Source organism: Temnothorax longispinosus, chromosome 7, assembly GCF_030848805.1.
Source record: "Temnothorax longispinosus isolate EJ_2023e chromosome 7, Tlon_JGU_v1, whole genome shotgun sequence".
In the NCBI taxonomy this organism is placed as follows: Eukaryota; Metazoa; Arthropoda; class Insecta; order Hymenoptera; family Formicidae; genus Temnothorax; species Temnothorax longispinosus.
The window spans coordinates 7,304,555-7,322,372 of record NC_092364.1 but is presented as its reverse complement, the minus strand read 5'-3'; the positions used below and the strand labels follow the sequence as shown (position 1 = coordinate 7,322,372).

Genomic DNA, 17,818 nt, shown 5'->3' with positions numbered 1-17,818 from the left:
AAATTTTTTTAAAGCAAAAGTATGATATAATGATTAATCACTAAAAAGATCTTGTTGAGATTGCTTTCGAAATGTCTACTAACATCGTTTAAGAATAACTTCACTGATTCTTCAGTGCTCCCAGATAATATTACAAGTCTTGGCAAGTCATTACTCGGTGTTCCATTGTTAACTTTTTGTTTGAGGTTCCACTTTAATAACATGTGAGCATTAGCTCCCCCGAAACCGAAAGAATTGATACCTATATAACCGTTTTTAAGTGGCATCGGTTCTTCGATGACACGAACAGTTCCATTTATTAAGGCATCTATATTTTGTGGTGATGTATAATTGATATTTGGTGGAACAAAACCGGTTTCAAATGCTATTATTGCCTTTAAAAATCAGTAACAATTATAAAATGTAAATATGAATTAATTTGTTAGATATTGACTCATATATTATTGATAAATAAGTAGTGATATGCCACACACGTTTGGTCGAGCTGGATCTTTATAGCTTAATATTATTTTTGTGTGAATTTATATACTTTTTTCACTAAAACTGATCGCCAATTATACGTTAGTCTTGAAACACAGTTTTTCGTTGGAACCATAAGTTTAACATATTTAAATTGATTTAACTTATTGATGCTAATGTATATCAGCATCATTTATAAGTCACTGTAAACAATTTTTAACTTAAAATAAACTTGAAATAAATTCACAAAAAATCAAATCCAGCTCAACCAAAGATGGTACATCTTTAATTGTCAAAATTATTTATCGATCAAAATTTCACTTACCGTATATTATATGGAGAGGTAAAAGCCATAGTGGTGTAAGTCAAATTTTTTAAAATATTGACTTGTGTGCATAGATACAAATTATATATTGTATAGATTGCATCTATGCACACAAATCAATATTTTAAAAAAGTTTTACTTATACCACTTATGGCTTTTACCCCAAATTATATATTGTATAGATTGCATCTATGCACACAAATCAATATTTTAAAAAAGTTTTACTTATACCACTTATGGCTTTTACCCCTCCATATGTATCTCATTATGTTAATTCTAGAAATAATTTCAGAAATGTAATAGAAAGTAATAGAATGTAATAGAAGGTTTTCGCGATCCTTTAACCTTTGTCATGCTCGAGTACGATAGAATGACTTGTCAAATAATTTTTACGTAAAATAAATCTTCTTGTGTGCATGCGTGCGTTTGTATTGCGTAAAATAAACATAAATTTTAAAATAATAAATAAATGCAAAAATTACTTGTTTTACCTTAGCGATTTGAGTAAAACCACTTGCAGCTTCAGTATGACCAAGATTGGATTTTATGGAGCCGATCATTAATGGAGTTTTTCTATTCTTACACAAAGCGTTAGAAATAGCATTGACTTCCAAAGAATCGCCGATAGTACCGGTACCATGTGCTTCAATGTAATCTAAGCAAGATGTGGATATTCTGCACTCATCGTAAAATTCCGTTAGCAAAGTACTTTGCACAAGCATCGATGGATGTGATATTCCTTCTTCTTTGTAACCATCGTTATTTGTTTTAATATGAGGACATATAGCATAAATCCTTTTCGCATTCTTTGCTTTTTGAAGGTATATCACTCCTATCGTTTCGCTACGTGAATAACCGTTTGCAGCGATATCAAAAGGTCTGCAGTAACCGTTGGGTGACAAAACACCTAAAAAATAAAAATATGGTAGGTATACATCTTTTAATATATATATATATATATATATATATATATATATATATATATATTATACTATATATATATATTATATATATTATAATAATATATTATAATATATATTATAATAATATATATATTAGGGTGTCATTTTGGAGCAACTTTTTTTTTCATTTCACGAATAGCATATATACTTGCAGGAAGGTAAAATAACCCAGATACCCAAGTCTGTCCAAAACAGATTTTGTAAAATCTTGCTACAAATGTTGTTGACAAGAAGGATACAAATTTAATACAGAATTTGATTTAACAAATAATGTCGACAAAATGCTAGCAAATATGTAACAAAATCTGCTGACATAATTAAATAGCAAATTGCCAACAAAATACGGGCAAATGTAGCCATGTAACCAGACAGCAAATTGGCAGCAAAAATCGAGCAAAATTTGCGTTGAGCACTCTAACAATCAATTGGCGGCAAAAATCGAGCAAAATCTGTGTAGCGCTGCCTGACGACATTTTGGCGGCAATATACGGGCAAATATACTCATACTAGCTGCCCCGACGAACTTCGTACCGCCTGACAGTAATGAATGTAGTGATAAGACACGCAAATAGTTCCTCTCTCTCCCCCTCTCTTTCTCTCTCCCTCTCTCTCCCCCCTTTCCCCTTTCCTCCCTCTTTTCCTCCCCCCTCTCTCTCTCTCTCTCTCTCTCTCTCTCTCTCTCTCTCTCTCTCTCTCTCTCTCTCTCTCTGTGTGTGAGTATCGCCAGTTCACTGTATTTTTGCTCCTTCTTTGAGTGATAATCGTTGTTGCTTTAAGCTGCCTTCGGGCTATTCTGTTGCAGGTGTAAGCAAGTCTTTAATTGCTTGTCACGATCTATAATCATTTTCTTGGTACTTGCTGCCTATTTCTGATCATCTCGTTGACAAGCAATATTGCTCATCCTAACCTTATTCTCGGAAATCTGTGAATTCTTGGAATCTTCCGTGATAGGCGTTGACTGCTGCTGCGCATGCGCCTGCCTTGTCGATCTGACCTGTTCTGTGCTTCTGGTCGCTTGCCGTTTCTCTATTTGATGCTAACTCCGTGCACGTACCGGTGGCTGCTGACTGGCCGCTGCTTGCGCACGTGCCCATCGTTGCCTGCTTGTGCATGTGGCGACACCTTTGGGCTCTGAGTGGCACTACCTTCTGTACCCACCGAACAGCCGCTTTGCATTGGTTCTCCTCCGCGCTGCTGTCCAGTTATGCAGCGTACAGGCATCAAGTGTACCAGGTGCAAGAAGTCGATTGCGACCGAGGCTGTTGAATGTAAGTGCGGGAAAACTTTCCATCCTGGTTGCGTCAAGCCATTTTCCGTGACAAGATACGCGGACCATTGCTGTAAGGAGCTGGCTGCTTCGCAGCCTCCGGTGCCGGGCGTGGACGCTGCAAACGTTCTGCCTTGCGTGTCGTCTGCGGCTTCCCCGGTTTCTCACCTCACACCGGGTGTTGAATGCACCGAGCAGTTTGACTTTGCCAACACGACCAGCCAGACTGACGTTACAACCAATACGCTATTGCGCCAATTGATTGAGCAGTTGAGGGCATCGGAAGCACGATTCTCTGCTTTCATAGAGACGTCGGATTCACGATTTTCGGCGTCTGAGGCTCGATTCTCAGCTTTTATCGAGGACCAGCGGCATACGAGCAATGTAATTAACGACAAACTTAATCAACTGGGTGTGATTGCAGAGGGTGTCGATCGCAATAGTCAGCGCATTACCGAGCTAGAGCAGCAATGTGCTGCTCTTGAACGTGAGGTGCGCGAATTGAAGGGTGACTCGAGTTCTCATCCTGTTTTGCAGCCTTCCGCGTCTCGAGGCTCGCGAACGTCGGATATTATTATTTCTGGGATACCTGGTTCTTTTACCGACTCATCTGAACTGCTCGTTGCCAGCGTTTTTCGCGCGCTGGGTATACCACAGCTTGCGTCCGACGTTCTTGAGACTCGGGACGTGGGGGTTGGCAATGCGTCTGCGACGCGTGAGGCGGCGCCTGGCACTGTTTCCGCCTCCGATCGTGCGGTCACCACCGTTAAACCGCGGTCAATTATTGTTGTGCTTAAGTCGCGTGAGATTCGTGACTTCGTTCTCGGGACTGTGCGCCGCAGGCGTCGCTTGACTGTCAGCGATGTCCTCTCGAAGGAAGTCCCCGGGCACATTTACATTAACGAGCTGCTTCCCGCGGATATTTATAACTTGTTACGCAGGACTCGAACGAGGGCTAAACAGTTATCTTTTAAGCACGTATGGTGCAGGGACGGCCGGATCTTTGTCCGTAGAGACCGCGGTCAATCTCCGATTTTGATCACCACCGAGGCTGATCTGGCGGGGCTCCAGTGACCCACGGTTGACGCCGGCCATGTTTCGTCTGCTTCGCATGACCGTCTCGCGATTGCCCACTTTAACGCTAGCTCCCTTCCTGCTCATCTTGAGTCAATACAGGCCTTTTTATCATTCAACTTTTTTCACATTATCTCAATTTCCGAGACTTGGCTTCACTCACACATTTCTGACGATCTAGTGCGTATCTCTGGCTATTATTTGTTGCGTGTTGACAGGGAGGGCAGGGAGGGTGGCGGTGTGGCCTGTTATGTGCATGAATCATTGCGTGCGCGCGTTCTTGCGTCGTCACCTTCTGCTTTCTCGAATGCACCCGAATATCTCATTCTCGACATCCGTTACGGCACACGCGAGCCTCTCTTATTCACTACTATGTATCGCAGACCGAAAGGCAGAAACCTTAGTAATTACATCGATGCACTTTCCGTATTCACTCCTAGTTACAAGAACATTATTATTACTGGCGACCTAAATTGTAACCTCCTCGCTTCTTCATATGAGGCTAATCATCTTAGGAGCATTGTTTCGCAGTTGTCCCTCAATATCGTCGAGTCGCAACCGACTTTTCATACCAGCTCCTCAGACTCTTGGTTGGACGTTTTTATAGTCGACAACCTCGATAAAGTTTTATCTTACCGTAAGTCGGATGCCCCCTTCATCAACGGCCATGATCTCATCGAGCTTACCTATTCTGTCAAGGCTCCGTCCTTCACGGATCGTACTTTGGTCCGTCGTTGCTATAAGGGATTTGATAATCATGAGTTCGTTGAGACTCTTACCTCCAAGCTCCTTTCATCCTTCCCGCGCGATTTTGGCCTGACGAGCCCGGGCGAGTCGGAGATTGACGACATCCTGAGCACCGTTACTAATGATATCACCGCCAGCTTGGATCTACATGCTCCTATTCATTCTTTTCGTGTGACTCGTCCGTCGGCGCCTTGGCTTACAGTTGACCTTATACGCGGAATTCGGCATCGTAACCGCCTCTTCAATGCGGCACGTAGATCTGGCAACATTCTCGATTTCCATATTTACAGGCTCTTTAGGAATCAACTTACACTTGATTTGCGAGGTGCAAGAGAGCGGTTTCACATGAATAGATTGAGTTCAGTCTCTGATCCGTCCAAGATATGGCGGCAACTGGCCAACCTTGGTTTAGTTGAATCGCCTCTTTCCTCACCTCTCAACTTCTTTTCACGTGATCTCTTGAATGCTCATTATTCCTCTGTCTCTAATCGTTTTCCTTCTTGCACTCAATCTCAATTCTCCAATATCATTCTATCCAATGTGCCCATCGAACCACAGTTTAGTTTTACCGAAATATCTTATGACGACCTATCCTCCCTAATGGTTTCATCATCTTCTGTTTCTTTTGCCTCGGGTTACGATCGATTGCCTCTGTTTGCCATAGCTCTGGCCTTGCCTCATATTGGTAACCTCCTGACCACCTTTTTCAACTGCTGCCTCAATCTGGGCTATTTTCCATCACTTTGGAAACGCGCTATCGTGCGCCCTCTCTCCAAGGTCAAATCTCCTTCCTCTCCGTCCGAAACGAGACCCATTGCTAACTTGTGTGAACTCTCGAAGCTGTTCGAAAAAATCTTGCACCGCCAAATCGTTGACTTTGTCAACAAGCACCACATTCTCGACGACCGTCAATCGGGCTACCGTAAGGGTTACTCCACCCAGTCCGCTCTCCTAAGATTATTCCACGATATCAAGAGCGGCGTTGATGCGGGCGAGGTATTGATCCTCGTCCTCTTCGACTTTAGTAAAGCCTTCGATACCGTCTCACATCCTCTACTTCTAACCAAACTGAGGCAACTAGGGTTTTCAGATCTCGCCCTAAAACTAATTTTTTCATACCTCACTGGTCGCTCCCAAGCGGTTGCCGATCTGGCGGACGTATTCTCCGATTGGCTACCTGTTACCTCAGGTGTTCCTCAGGGATCGGTATTGGGTCCGCTCCTCTTTTCCCTATTTATCAACGACATTGGTGCTTTCCTAAGATTCACTCAACGCTTGATTTTTGCTGACGACACGCAAATTTACCGTAGGTGTCTCTCTAGTCAGCTGAATGTTGCCTTGCAGTTAGTGGCTCACGATGTTGGGGTTATATCAGAATATGCGGCCACAAATGGATTATCTCTCAATCTTAAAAAATCCAAGGTTCTAATACTCGGCAGCAAGCGTTACGTTGACCATATTAATTTTAATGAATTACCTCTCATCTCCGTTGGTGGTACCTCTATTCCGTTTGTCACCCAGGCGCGGAATCTAGGTGTCATCATGAGCTCTGACCTATCTTGGGACGGCCACGTCGCCCACATTTCCAGGAGGGTACACTTCACGCTGCACAAGCTCAAGTATCACAAAAACTCTTTATCATTCCAGTTGCGCGTAAAACTTGTGTCTGCTTTGATTTGGCCTTTGCTGGATTACTGTTCTCTCGTTTACAACGACGTCACAGACGAGCTTAATACCAAACTGCAAAGGCTTATCAATTGTGCGATTCGGTTTATCTTCAGTTTGAGAAGGGATGAACATATTACTCCTTATCGTCATCGACTCAGGTGGCTGACTGTGAGAAATAGACGTCTATACTTCCTCGGTATTGAGATGTTCAAAATATCTAATGGTATGTCTCCTAGCTATCTCTCTGAGATCTTTGTCAAGGCCGATCTCTCGATGAGGCGATCTTCACGTCTGGCGCTTCCTCACACCTTCCAAATTCCTATCCATAGAACTGAGACTTATCACAGGTCCTTCCACCTTGCGGGCATTTACTTATGGAATTCGCTACCTGTTGAAGTAGTGTTGTCGTCGTCCATCAATGAATTCAAGCAAAAGCTCTATGACTACCTTTTTTCACTTGAACTTGGTTCCGTCTGAGGTTCTGCAGGGGGCCTTACCGTTGGGTGAGACGTGGCGTGAGTGCGTGATCATGTTGCGTCACGTATGCTAAGTGTGTTCTGGTCTTTGTAAATAAATTGTTGCTGCGTCAAAATCTACACTAGTGCCAAGTGGCGATGTCATAATTCCGTTTTCAGTTCTTATTCAGTTTGAGAGAGCTCAACGACCGAACTCCGTTGACTCACTAATCTCAGCAATACTTCACACAACATTTCACACAACTTATACCTATTCAACGAAATTTAGTTGTGTGATGTATTGCCATCACATCAATTATGTACATTCAGGCACGTTTCATTTGTTTATTTGGTTTTATAATGATGAAGCGGTGGCCGAGTGTAAATGATTTATTATTATTTTTTGCTTTTTACACATCATTATCTTCATCGTTTCCACTTCTGCTCACCGCTTCATTACAGTTATCACACCGTGTCTTTTCTCTTAGTTCTTACTTATTCTAATTTTGTCTTTTGTATTTTGCTCTTGCCTATTACATATTTTCTTGTATTATTCATTATCGCCTAAAGTCTTGACTATGGCGAAATAAAGAATCAATCAATCAATCTCTCTCTCTCTCTCTCTCTCTCCCTCCCTCTCTCCCTCTCTCTCTCTCTCCCTCTCTCTCCCCCCTCTTTCTCTCTCTCTCCCTCTCCCTCTCTCCCTCTCTCTCTCTCCCCCTCCCTCTCTCCCCCTCTCTTTCTCCCTCTCTCCCTCCCTCTAGGTATTTTTTCTATGTATTTGGATATCCTTCTAGATTAATTTTTTTTTTACGTGAATTTTTCCGATATTTTATTAGTTATTCTGCTATTCCGGAAAATTCTACCCCTATTTTATATACTTGTGGTAAAAATTCGGCCCAGCCGTTCTTGAGTTATAAGTGGTCTAACTAACCCGACTTTGTTTTATATATTAAGATAACCAAACAGCAAATTGGCGGCAAAAACCAAGTAATATTTGCGTCGAGCACTCTGACGATAAATTGGCGACAAAAACCGAGCAAGATCTGTGCAGCGCTATCTGATGATAAATTGGTGCAAAAATCGAGCAAGGTCTGCACAGTGCTGCCTAACGACAAATTGGTGGCAAAAATCGAGCAAGCTTTGTGCGGTGTTGTCTGATGACAAATTGGCGGCAAAAACCGAGCAAGACCTATCACAATTTAACGATATAATGATATTAATTATATATTTTTTTATTCTTATATATATTTAATTTAATTTAATGCGTTTAACGAGGAACAGTGTATAATGAGCATAAAAGTATTCGAAAATACTTTATATTCAGTAATCTTTTTATTGTTCTATATTGTTATATGTACCTATATATGTATATTGCTAGAACAATAAAAAGATTACTGAATATAAAGTATTTTCGAATACTTTTATGCTCATTATACACTGTTCCTCGTTAAACGCATTAAATTAAATGAACATTGAACAGATTAAATAATGAGCACGCGCGGGCACATAGACTAGCACATAGACTAGCTATAATAACATGGCTATTACACAAAATCCGGTTTAATAACTATATATACTGTATATTATCTAATCCAAAATTTTTGCAGCCCCACCATCACTTTCAGTTTTTGTTTGCTCAGCGCCGGTAGTTCTTTAGCTCTTCCTAATCTGCTGTTTTAAAAATTATATTCGTATATCTAATTCAAAATTTTATTACTCTTTTTAAACTGAATTTGTTTCTTAAGATGATTATAAAAAAATTATATATTTGCGCTGATTATGACGTATGTAGATTATATATAACACTTACATTAAATTAAGAAGTAGTCTACCACGTAAGGCAGTTGGCTCACGATCCAGAGGTCCCGAGGTCCCGAGTTCGAATCCCACCAAGGTAATAAGTGTGTTTTTCAAATACGAGAAAATATTTATAATCATAGACTGCATCTTAAGAAACAAATTTAGTTAAAAAATAGTAATAAACTTTCAATATAATTCTTTTTTTTTTTTTTGACAGTGTTGCGCATTCCTTGCACGGTTTTTGAGGACAATTTGTCGTCGGACAGCGCTACGCAAAGCTTGCTCGGTTTTTGCCGATTATTTGTCGTCGGACAGCGCTACGCAAAGCTTGCTCGGTTTTTGCCGATTATTTGTCGTCAGATACCGCTACGCAAAGCTTGCTTGGTGTTTGTCGACAATTTGTTGGTAGACAACGCTAGACAAAGCTTGATCGGTATTTGCCGACAATTTGTTGGCAGACAACGCTAGACAAAGCTTGCTCGGTTTTTGCTGCCAATTTGCTGTCTGGTTATGTACACAGGCTTTGCTAGCAAAACACGAGCTTAAAGATGACACAGATGGCACCGGATTTGACACCAATCTTTGAACGAATTTGATGCCATTTTGGCGACAATTTGCTATCAAATTGCTTACTGGGAAAAAACTTGTTAAAATTTTAGCCCTTAATATTAATATTAACAGGTCGCTCATCGCGATTCTTTATTTTTTATTTAGTAAGATAGAAAAAATTTTATAACTATCTAACAAACAGTAATACAGCATTGCGCCACTTAAATTTTCTGTAGTAAATTTACCGCTCTTCAAAAAAGATCTCTTATCATTTTTTCATAAATTCAACCGTTCAAAAGATATTCAAAGTTAAAGTTTGATAAATTTTATAAACTTGTTTTTGCTTCTTATAAATGTTGTATCATATCGACTATCAAAAATTATGAAATAAGAAATACATATTTTTGTAGAAAATTTAACGATCTACAAAAAAGGTCTCTTATGTTTTTTTCATAAGGGGCAAAATTTGTCAATCGGGCCACCGGCTTGCCCATAATTGTTTTCATCGCAGAAAAACTACCTTGCGCCTAGAGGTAGCTATGAGCAAAAGCTATCGAAAGCCGTGTGCAACTTTGCAGAATTCAATGTGGCGGTACCAAAATGGCGACCAAAACATTTGAAATCCATGAACGGCTTCAATGAAATTATTAGAAAACGAAGAAAATCGTGATTAAAACACTAGCTCTAAAATGACCTGTGTTAGAGTTAATAGTAGGTTGACCACGAATATGTAGCTGGGTGATCGAAATTTGGGATGGTAATCCAATATGGTGGACAAGAAACTGCATTTACGCACCGCAAACTACTGACAATTGACCGGATCTACTTGAAAATGGTTGTGCGGGTGGTTCATGGACTGTATATGACAAATCCGATCCCAAAGAAGCAAAATCCAAAATGGCGATGATTGAAATCCAGGATGGTGATCCAATATGACGGCCGATCCACTCTGTATTGTAAATCACTGGAAATTCAGCAGAACTCAAGTAGCGTTTTTCAGACGAGTGTGAAGTTTGCCGCCCGAGCCGAAGACGAGGGCAGCAAATCACACGAGTCTGAAAAAGCTTTCGATCCGAGGTGCACACGATATTTTTCACAACATTTTTACGGAAAGTTTGACCTCCATGCCTAGAGAAGGGCGAGAGTGGTCAATTTTACGCCAGGGCGGCCATAGCGGGCGGAAAGTGCTCACTTTCCACCCGCTAAACAAGGAGGTAAGTTGCTACTTTCTTCCCTAGGGAGGAAAGTGGTTACTTTCCGCTCGCTATGGCCGCCCTGGCGTGAAATTGACCACTTTCGCCCCTCTCTACAGGCATGGAAAGTCAAATTTTCCGTGGAGGTGTTGTGAAAAGGGTATTTCCCTAGGTGTCAAATCCATTTTTATGAATCTTGTTTCATAATTCGAATTTTGAGTGAATCTGCTGAATTTCCAATGATTTACAATACAGAGTGGATCGGCCGTCATATTGGATCACCATCCTGGATTTCGATCATCGCCATTTTGGATTTTGCTTCTTTGGAATCGGATTTGTCATATACAGTCCATGAACCACCCGCACAACCATTTTCAAGTGGATCCGGTCAATTGTCAGTAGTTTGCAGTCCGTAAATGCAGTTTCTGGCCACCATATTGAATTACCATCCCAAATTTCGATCACCCAGCTACTGATTTGTGGGTCAACCTACTATTAACTCTAACACAGGTCATTTTAGAGCTGTTTTAATCACGATTTTCTTCGTTTTCTAATAGTTTTATTGAAACCGTTAATGGATTTCAGATGTTTCGGTCGCCATTTTGGTACTGCCACATTGAATTCTGCAAAGTTGCACACGGCTTTCGATAGCTCTTACTCATAGCTACCTCTAGGCGCAAGGTAGTTTTTCTGCAATGAAAACAATTATGGGCAGGCTGGTGGCCCGGTTGACAAATTTTGCCCCATAAATGTAACCATTTAGACGATATTAAGGTTTAAAGTTCAAAGTATAAACCTTAATATCGTCTAAATGGTTATATTTATGAAAAAAACATAAGAGACCTTTTTTGTAGATCGTTAAATTTTCTACAAAAATATGTATTAATTATTTCATAATTTTTGATAGTCGATATGATACAACATTCATAAGAAGCAAAAACAAGTTTTATAAAATTTATCAAACTTTAACTTTGAATATTTTTTGAACGGTTGAATTTTTGAAAAAATGATAAGAGATCTTTTTTGTAGAGCGGTAAATTTACTACAGAAAATCTATGTGGCGCAATGCTGTATTACTGTTTGTTAGATAGTTATAAAATTTTTTCTATCTTACTAAATGAAAAATAAAAAATCGCAATGAGCGACCTGTTAATATTAATATTAAAGGCTAAAATTTTAACAGGTATCTTATTTTACCTTCCTGTAAGTATATGTGCTATTTTTAAAATAAAGAAAAAAAAAGTTGCTTCAAAATGACACTCTAATATATATATATATATATATATATATATAATATATATATATATATATATATATATGTAGGTCCGGAAGTATGTTCCGGGACTTTTATTTTTTACATCGGTATATTCCAGGACATTGGGCAGTTTCCAGGACTGTCCTGGAAAAATTCATGTCCTACGGCACGTTTCGGGACAATTTTTTGAATCTGATTACATATATATGCGTTTATTCCAGGACTGTACATTTCAAAAAACGTAAACAGTCCCGGAACATACCTCTAGACCTACATATATATATATATATATATATATATATATACAGGGTGTCCGAAAAATTGCCTACTCCACTTCGAGAGGTGATTCGGGACCCAAAAACAAGCAAAAAAGTTCATACAAACATGGGTCCGGAAATGAGCCGTTTCCGAGTTATAGCCACTTTTACGTTCAAAAATCGTAATTTAGAATCCGCTTGACAACCCTCCAAGCATCCCTCTTTCTTAATTATTTCTCAAATTATAAATTTGTATTTTTAAATATCAGCTAATTTATTAAAACTTAAACGATCCATTGATGAATACGAAAAGATTAGATACAACCTAAAAGTAAAGTGTTGTTAAATAATAATTTGAAACTTATTGAAAAGCCGTGATTTACTTACTGATTTTAAATAGGCGTGAAAACAACTGATTTCAAGTAGCCGTGAAAACAACTGATTTTGAATAGCCGTGAAAACAACTGATTTCAAGTAGCTGTGAAAACAACTGATTTTTTTCAAAAATAATGTAATCGTATTTACAAATATTGAAAAATTAAAAAAAAAAAAAATAAAATTTAAAAAATTAAAAATATTTAAAAATAAAAATTTTTAATTTAAGAAATAATTAAGAAAGAGGGATGCCAAGCGGATTCTAAATTACGATTTTTGAACATAAAAGTGGCTATAACTCGGAAACGGCTCATTTCCGGACCTATGTTTGTATAATGAACTTTTTTGCTTGTTTTTGGGTCCCGAATCACCTCCTCCCGAAGTGGAGTAGGCGATTTTTTGGACACCCTGTATATATATATACATATGTGGATCGGTATACGAAAGTAATGCTTCCTAATTTTTTTTTTTCAAATCTGGCACCATAGAAAATTTTGCATTTTACTGAGTTGTTATTTAAAGTCTCTAGTTATATTATGTTGAGTAGTGTTGTGATCAGTTTATGTTAGTGTGTCACACGAATAGTTCAAACTAATGTGTATTTTAAATACGCGTGACAGACAAGGTCGGTGTAAAATCTTATTGAAATCTATTCGTATTTCAGAAACGGTGTTATCATAAACATTTCTGAGACGCGAATGAATTTCGATGGCTGCGTGCAGCAGAAAAAGAAATTTAGTGAGCAATCAGTAATTTTTTTAAATGATTGGACCTTGTCATCAGTTCTTCTCTGGATCCAAGTGTAGAAACCAATCATAATAAAGAATCATTGAGCGCGCATTAAACTGCTTTCTCCGCTGAACGCAACCATTGGAACTCACTTCTTCCACGATAAGAAATTCAACCACCACCCTTGTCTATTACGCGCATCTGAAACACACACCAGTTCAAACTGCTCGTGTGACACACTCACGTAAATGACCACAATACCACGCAACATAACTCGCAACTAAAGACTTCAAATAACAACTCATTGAAACGCAAAATTTTCTATAGTGCCAGATTTAAAAGAAAAATATTAGGAGGCATATTACTTTTTATGCTTCATATATTACAAGATTAATTCGTTTCAATAAAAGTACCAAGACGAGCGAACTGCAGGTTTATAATTGAATATAGACATAATTGTGTAGCCCCAATTATCGCATCTTCGCATTTGCCCGATATGATATAATGATAACCAAGGGCCATGGCATAGAAACAGGAGCTGCAAGCTGAATCGATTGCATACGATGGTCCCTTTAGATCCAAATGGTACGAAATCATGTTTGCTATTGTAGATCTGCTACATCCAATAAGATTCAGACCATCCATCTAATTGCAGAAAGTTAACGATTACAAAATCTCGCACACAAATGATAAATTCAATAATCTTTTCTATTACACTTATCAATTAATAATTTTCTCTACCTTAAGATCTTCATACAAAAATTTAGCTTGCGTTTCAGAAATGGTTGTCGCTATTATCACGGCAGTATTCTTTCCTCGCAATTGCTTCGGATTAATCCCCGCGTCGATAATTGCCTCATAAGAATGTTCCAGTAACATTCTCGTCTCAAGTCCGAGTGTGTGCGCTTGGTCGAAAGATAATCCGAAGAAATCCGCATCAAACTTGTTCAAATTATTAACTATTCCCATACGGTTTGATACGTCTGGATGATCTAACAAAATGTATAATTTCACGCAAAGGCGGTACGCTCCTTGTTCACTTTTTAATAAAATTTTAGTTTAAAATACATATCCTTAACATATAACCACTAATAATAATTATTGCAGAAAGATATGGCATATCCTATATCCACCTATCAGGCATAAATGCAGAATTATCCTATAGGTATATGAATTAATCACCTTTCTTCCATCGTCCATGATCAGCTCTAACAAGATCTTTTTTATTAAATAGATTTTCTCGTAATTGATTCATATTATCTGAATCCGGAAATCTACCAGCAATACCAGAAATAACGATCTCCTCGCCAGAGTCAATACCGTTCCAGGAGCTACATGCTTCTGTGCCATTCATGACTTCGATTATTTTCTTCGGATAATCTAGAAAAATGCTATGTGTATTTTACATACTTATTTCTTTTTTACGTATCATATCATACCTGTCTTAATGTTCATAGTATCACTATGATATCAATTAAGGTTGGCGAAGAAATAAAAAATTCGTATAAAACTTACCTTTTTTAAAATAAGGTAAAGAATAAGCCAAGTGTACGTGTACAAAATCTTTATTTTAAACAATTTTGATCTAATTTGTTCTTATAATTCTATAATATGTATATTTTTTACTACAACAAACAATGATATCAGAATAAGGTGCTAAGTAAATATTATAAATTAGTAACATTTGATTTTCTTAATCATGTTTTTTTATTATACTTGTTGCGTACATGTTCTGTTTTTTCTTTATACTATTTATAATTAGTTTTACACACAAATATACTTGGCGTTCCCTTCTTATGTTACTGGTGTACAGCAACATAGCATATGCTACAAACATATTTGTGGCATAAAAAAGGCACGTAGAGTGTTTTTTGTGTGTGAATATAAATAATAAAAAAAATAGAACAGGTACACAATAAGTATAATAAAAAAAAACCTCGATTAAGAAAATCAGAAATTATTAATTTATCATGTTTATTTGGCGCAAACCTACAATATCATTATTTTTGTAGTAAAAAATACAAACGGTATTATAAGCTCAAATTAAGTCAAAATTTTTTTTAATAAAAATTTTTAAATTTTGTATAGAGCGCGTACACTTGGCGCATTTTTTTTTACTTTTTTTTGAAAAAGATAAGTTTTGTACGAATATCACTCTCTTGTCACAAGTACATGTAAGAAGCGTAAAAATATAAAATTTTTGATATCAAGAGATACGGTAGTGTCTCGCGCCAAGTATACGCGAAGCGAGACCGCACCGTGGATTATTTACGCGACGCGACGAGTTGCAAGTACCCGAGATTTTGAGATCTCGATAACCAGTGAACGGATCAAGTTCTAACTAGGCTTAATGGATAGCTTGGACCAAATTTATATTAAAAGTGTCTTTATTTTTCCGTTACGTGCCCTACAAGCGGAGATATTGCGATGCAAAGTCCAAATGTGGAAAATTTTATTTAAGAAACGTCCACGTCGTTGTTGTCGGAAAAAAATGGCGGCTGATGTGTGTCACTTTCCCATTTTTGACAGAGAGCATTGATGCCCGTGCAGACCTAGAGATCCTTTACTAGAGACTGGCCAAATTTAAGTATGCGACCACAAAATGGCGGCGAAGTCGTATGTGTGTGTGTAAATACGTGAACTCGATATATGTGTGCGTGTTTGTTTATCGCTGTCATCCGTTGCATGTGAATTCTGCGCTACTGCGTCGTGTAAGTAATATAATATTTTTCATTGTAATAACAATATGTAACATCTTATTAATTGAAAAATAAGAAAGTAGTATGTTTGATGTGTCTGCGATAACTAATATAACTAATATTTATTTTGGAAAAACTAATCTGTATATAATAAATATAAAAAATAAAATAACATTAATAAATCAGGCCCCGGAAGCCCTCCGTTCACCGGGAAGACTGAACGCGCGGCGCAAACATTGTCAACATTTCAAATTCCTACCGAGAACTCCGGTGATTTGTACCAATAATTGACGAAATTTTTATACGTTGTTGGACGTTAGGAGTTGGAAAAAAATTTGTTTATTAAAAGCGAGGACCCGAAAGTCCTCCGTACTCGCTAAAGTTCATGCGCGCGCGCACCTAAACACCGACAAAAATTTCTGCTGACGTTCTCAGCGTTTTGTACCACCGAAGGACAGTACGTTTGTACTTTCTCGTATGTGCTAAACTAAAAAAAAAATATGTGACACTATTCAACAAGTAGTTGATATCTTCAGCACACGTGTTTTGCTACTACATATATATATATATATATATATATATATATATACTAGATTTTGAGCCCGCGCGAACAATTCCCCTCTCCCCAAACTCACTCATTAATTAGGAGCACCTTTGATATTCTTCCTCCTCAAACTCTAACTTACATCTTCGAATTCTTTTTTAATTCCCGAAAATTTGGAAAAAATTTGTAACCGGTTTCCCAAAAAATTAGTAACGAAAAATTGTACACTTTATAGCAATCCCGGGGAAATTCTATCTTTATTTCATAATGTAATTCTTTAAGATTCAATTATTTCTTGAAAAATTGGAAAAATTTTGTAATCGGTTTGCAAAAAAATTGGTAACGAAAAATAATACACTTTATAGCACTCCCCAGAAAATTTTACCTCTACTTCATATACAATTGTTTGAGATTCGGTCAATTAATTTCCGAAAAATTGGAAAATTTTCTGATACCGATTACATTTATTTACTATTAATTAAAAAATATAAATATTATTGAAAGCGATTGTATTTTGTGTGTCAAGAGTTAGCATACAGAAAAGATACATACCTTTTTTTCTTTCTCTCTCTCTCTCTCTCTCATTCTCTTTCTCTTTCTTTCTTATAATGTTCTCTTTTTGTCTTTTTCTTGTGATTTGTCTTTAATCGATTTCATAAAAAACTGTATTCTTTCTGTATGCTAACTCTTGACACACAAAATACAATCGCTCGCGACAGTCACAAATTGAAGTGACTCATTTATCAATTGACATATAATATGTGAAAGTAGCAACTTATCCTACATACCTTATAACATATATTTTAAAATTGATCAACTTATGAACGATATCATTTGTTAAATTTATATTCATTTTTATGAAAAGGATTTATTTATTATTAATTTTATTACATTTATTTACAATTAATTAAAAAATATAAATATTATTGAAAGACATTTTATTTTACACCGACGAAATATACGTTTAGCCAGATTGAATAAAACTCAATTAATTATTATTTAATATTTATAATTACAATTTTTGTAATCTTCCATTTCCTTCGTCCAATCTTCTGAGATCAAAATATTAATATCGTTAGATATCGCAGTGCGTAGTTAAGGCTCATTCAAAATTAATATAATTTTATACACATCATCGGAAACCCCATTTTTGTTAGCAATTTTTCTAATTCTATTACATTCTTTAGTTCTTTCTACCTCTATCTATATAATTCTTTAAGATTCGGTCAATTATATATATATATATATATATATATATATTCTATATATATATATAGTAGGTCCGGAAGTATGTTCCGGGACTTTTATTTTTTTACATCGGTATATTCCAGGACATTTGGCAGTTTCCAGGACTGTCCTGGAAAAAATTCATGTCCTACGGCACGTTTCGGGACAATTTTTTGAATCTGATTACATATATATGCGTTATATTCCAGGACTGTACATTTCAAAAAACG

The 17,818-nt window shown here is 37.3% G+C and overlaps 1 protein-coding gene across 3 annotated transcripts in view; it reads right to left on the bottom strand.

Annotated features, from left to right (window-relative positions):
* LOC139815834 (fatty acid synthase-like) overlaps positions 1-17,818 on the bottom strand; it is a 43,416-nt gene that overhangs the window by 9,970 nt on the left and 15,628 nt on the right. For all 3 annotated transcript variants that reach the window (XM_071783019.1, XM_071783020.1, XM_071783021.1), the window contains 5 exons: positions 14,301-14,498; positions 13,860-14,110; positions 13,532-13,763; positions 1,276-1,691; positions 84-374 (listed from right to left, as the gene is read on the bottom strand). In XM_071783019.1, the coding sequence (XP_071639120.1) occupies positions 84-374; positions 1,276-1,691; positions 13,532-13,763; positions 13,860-14,110; positions 14,301-14,472 (1,362 nt within the window). In that variant the 5' untranslated portion in view covers positions 14,473-14,498. The remainder of the gene's footprint in view (positions 1-83; positions 375-1,275; positions 1,692-13,531; positions 13,764-13,859; positions 14,111-14,300; positions 14,499-17,818) is intronic.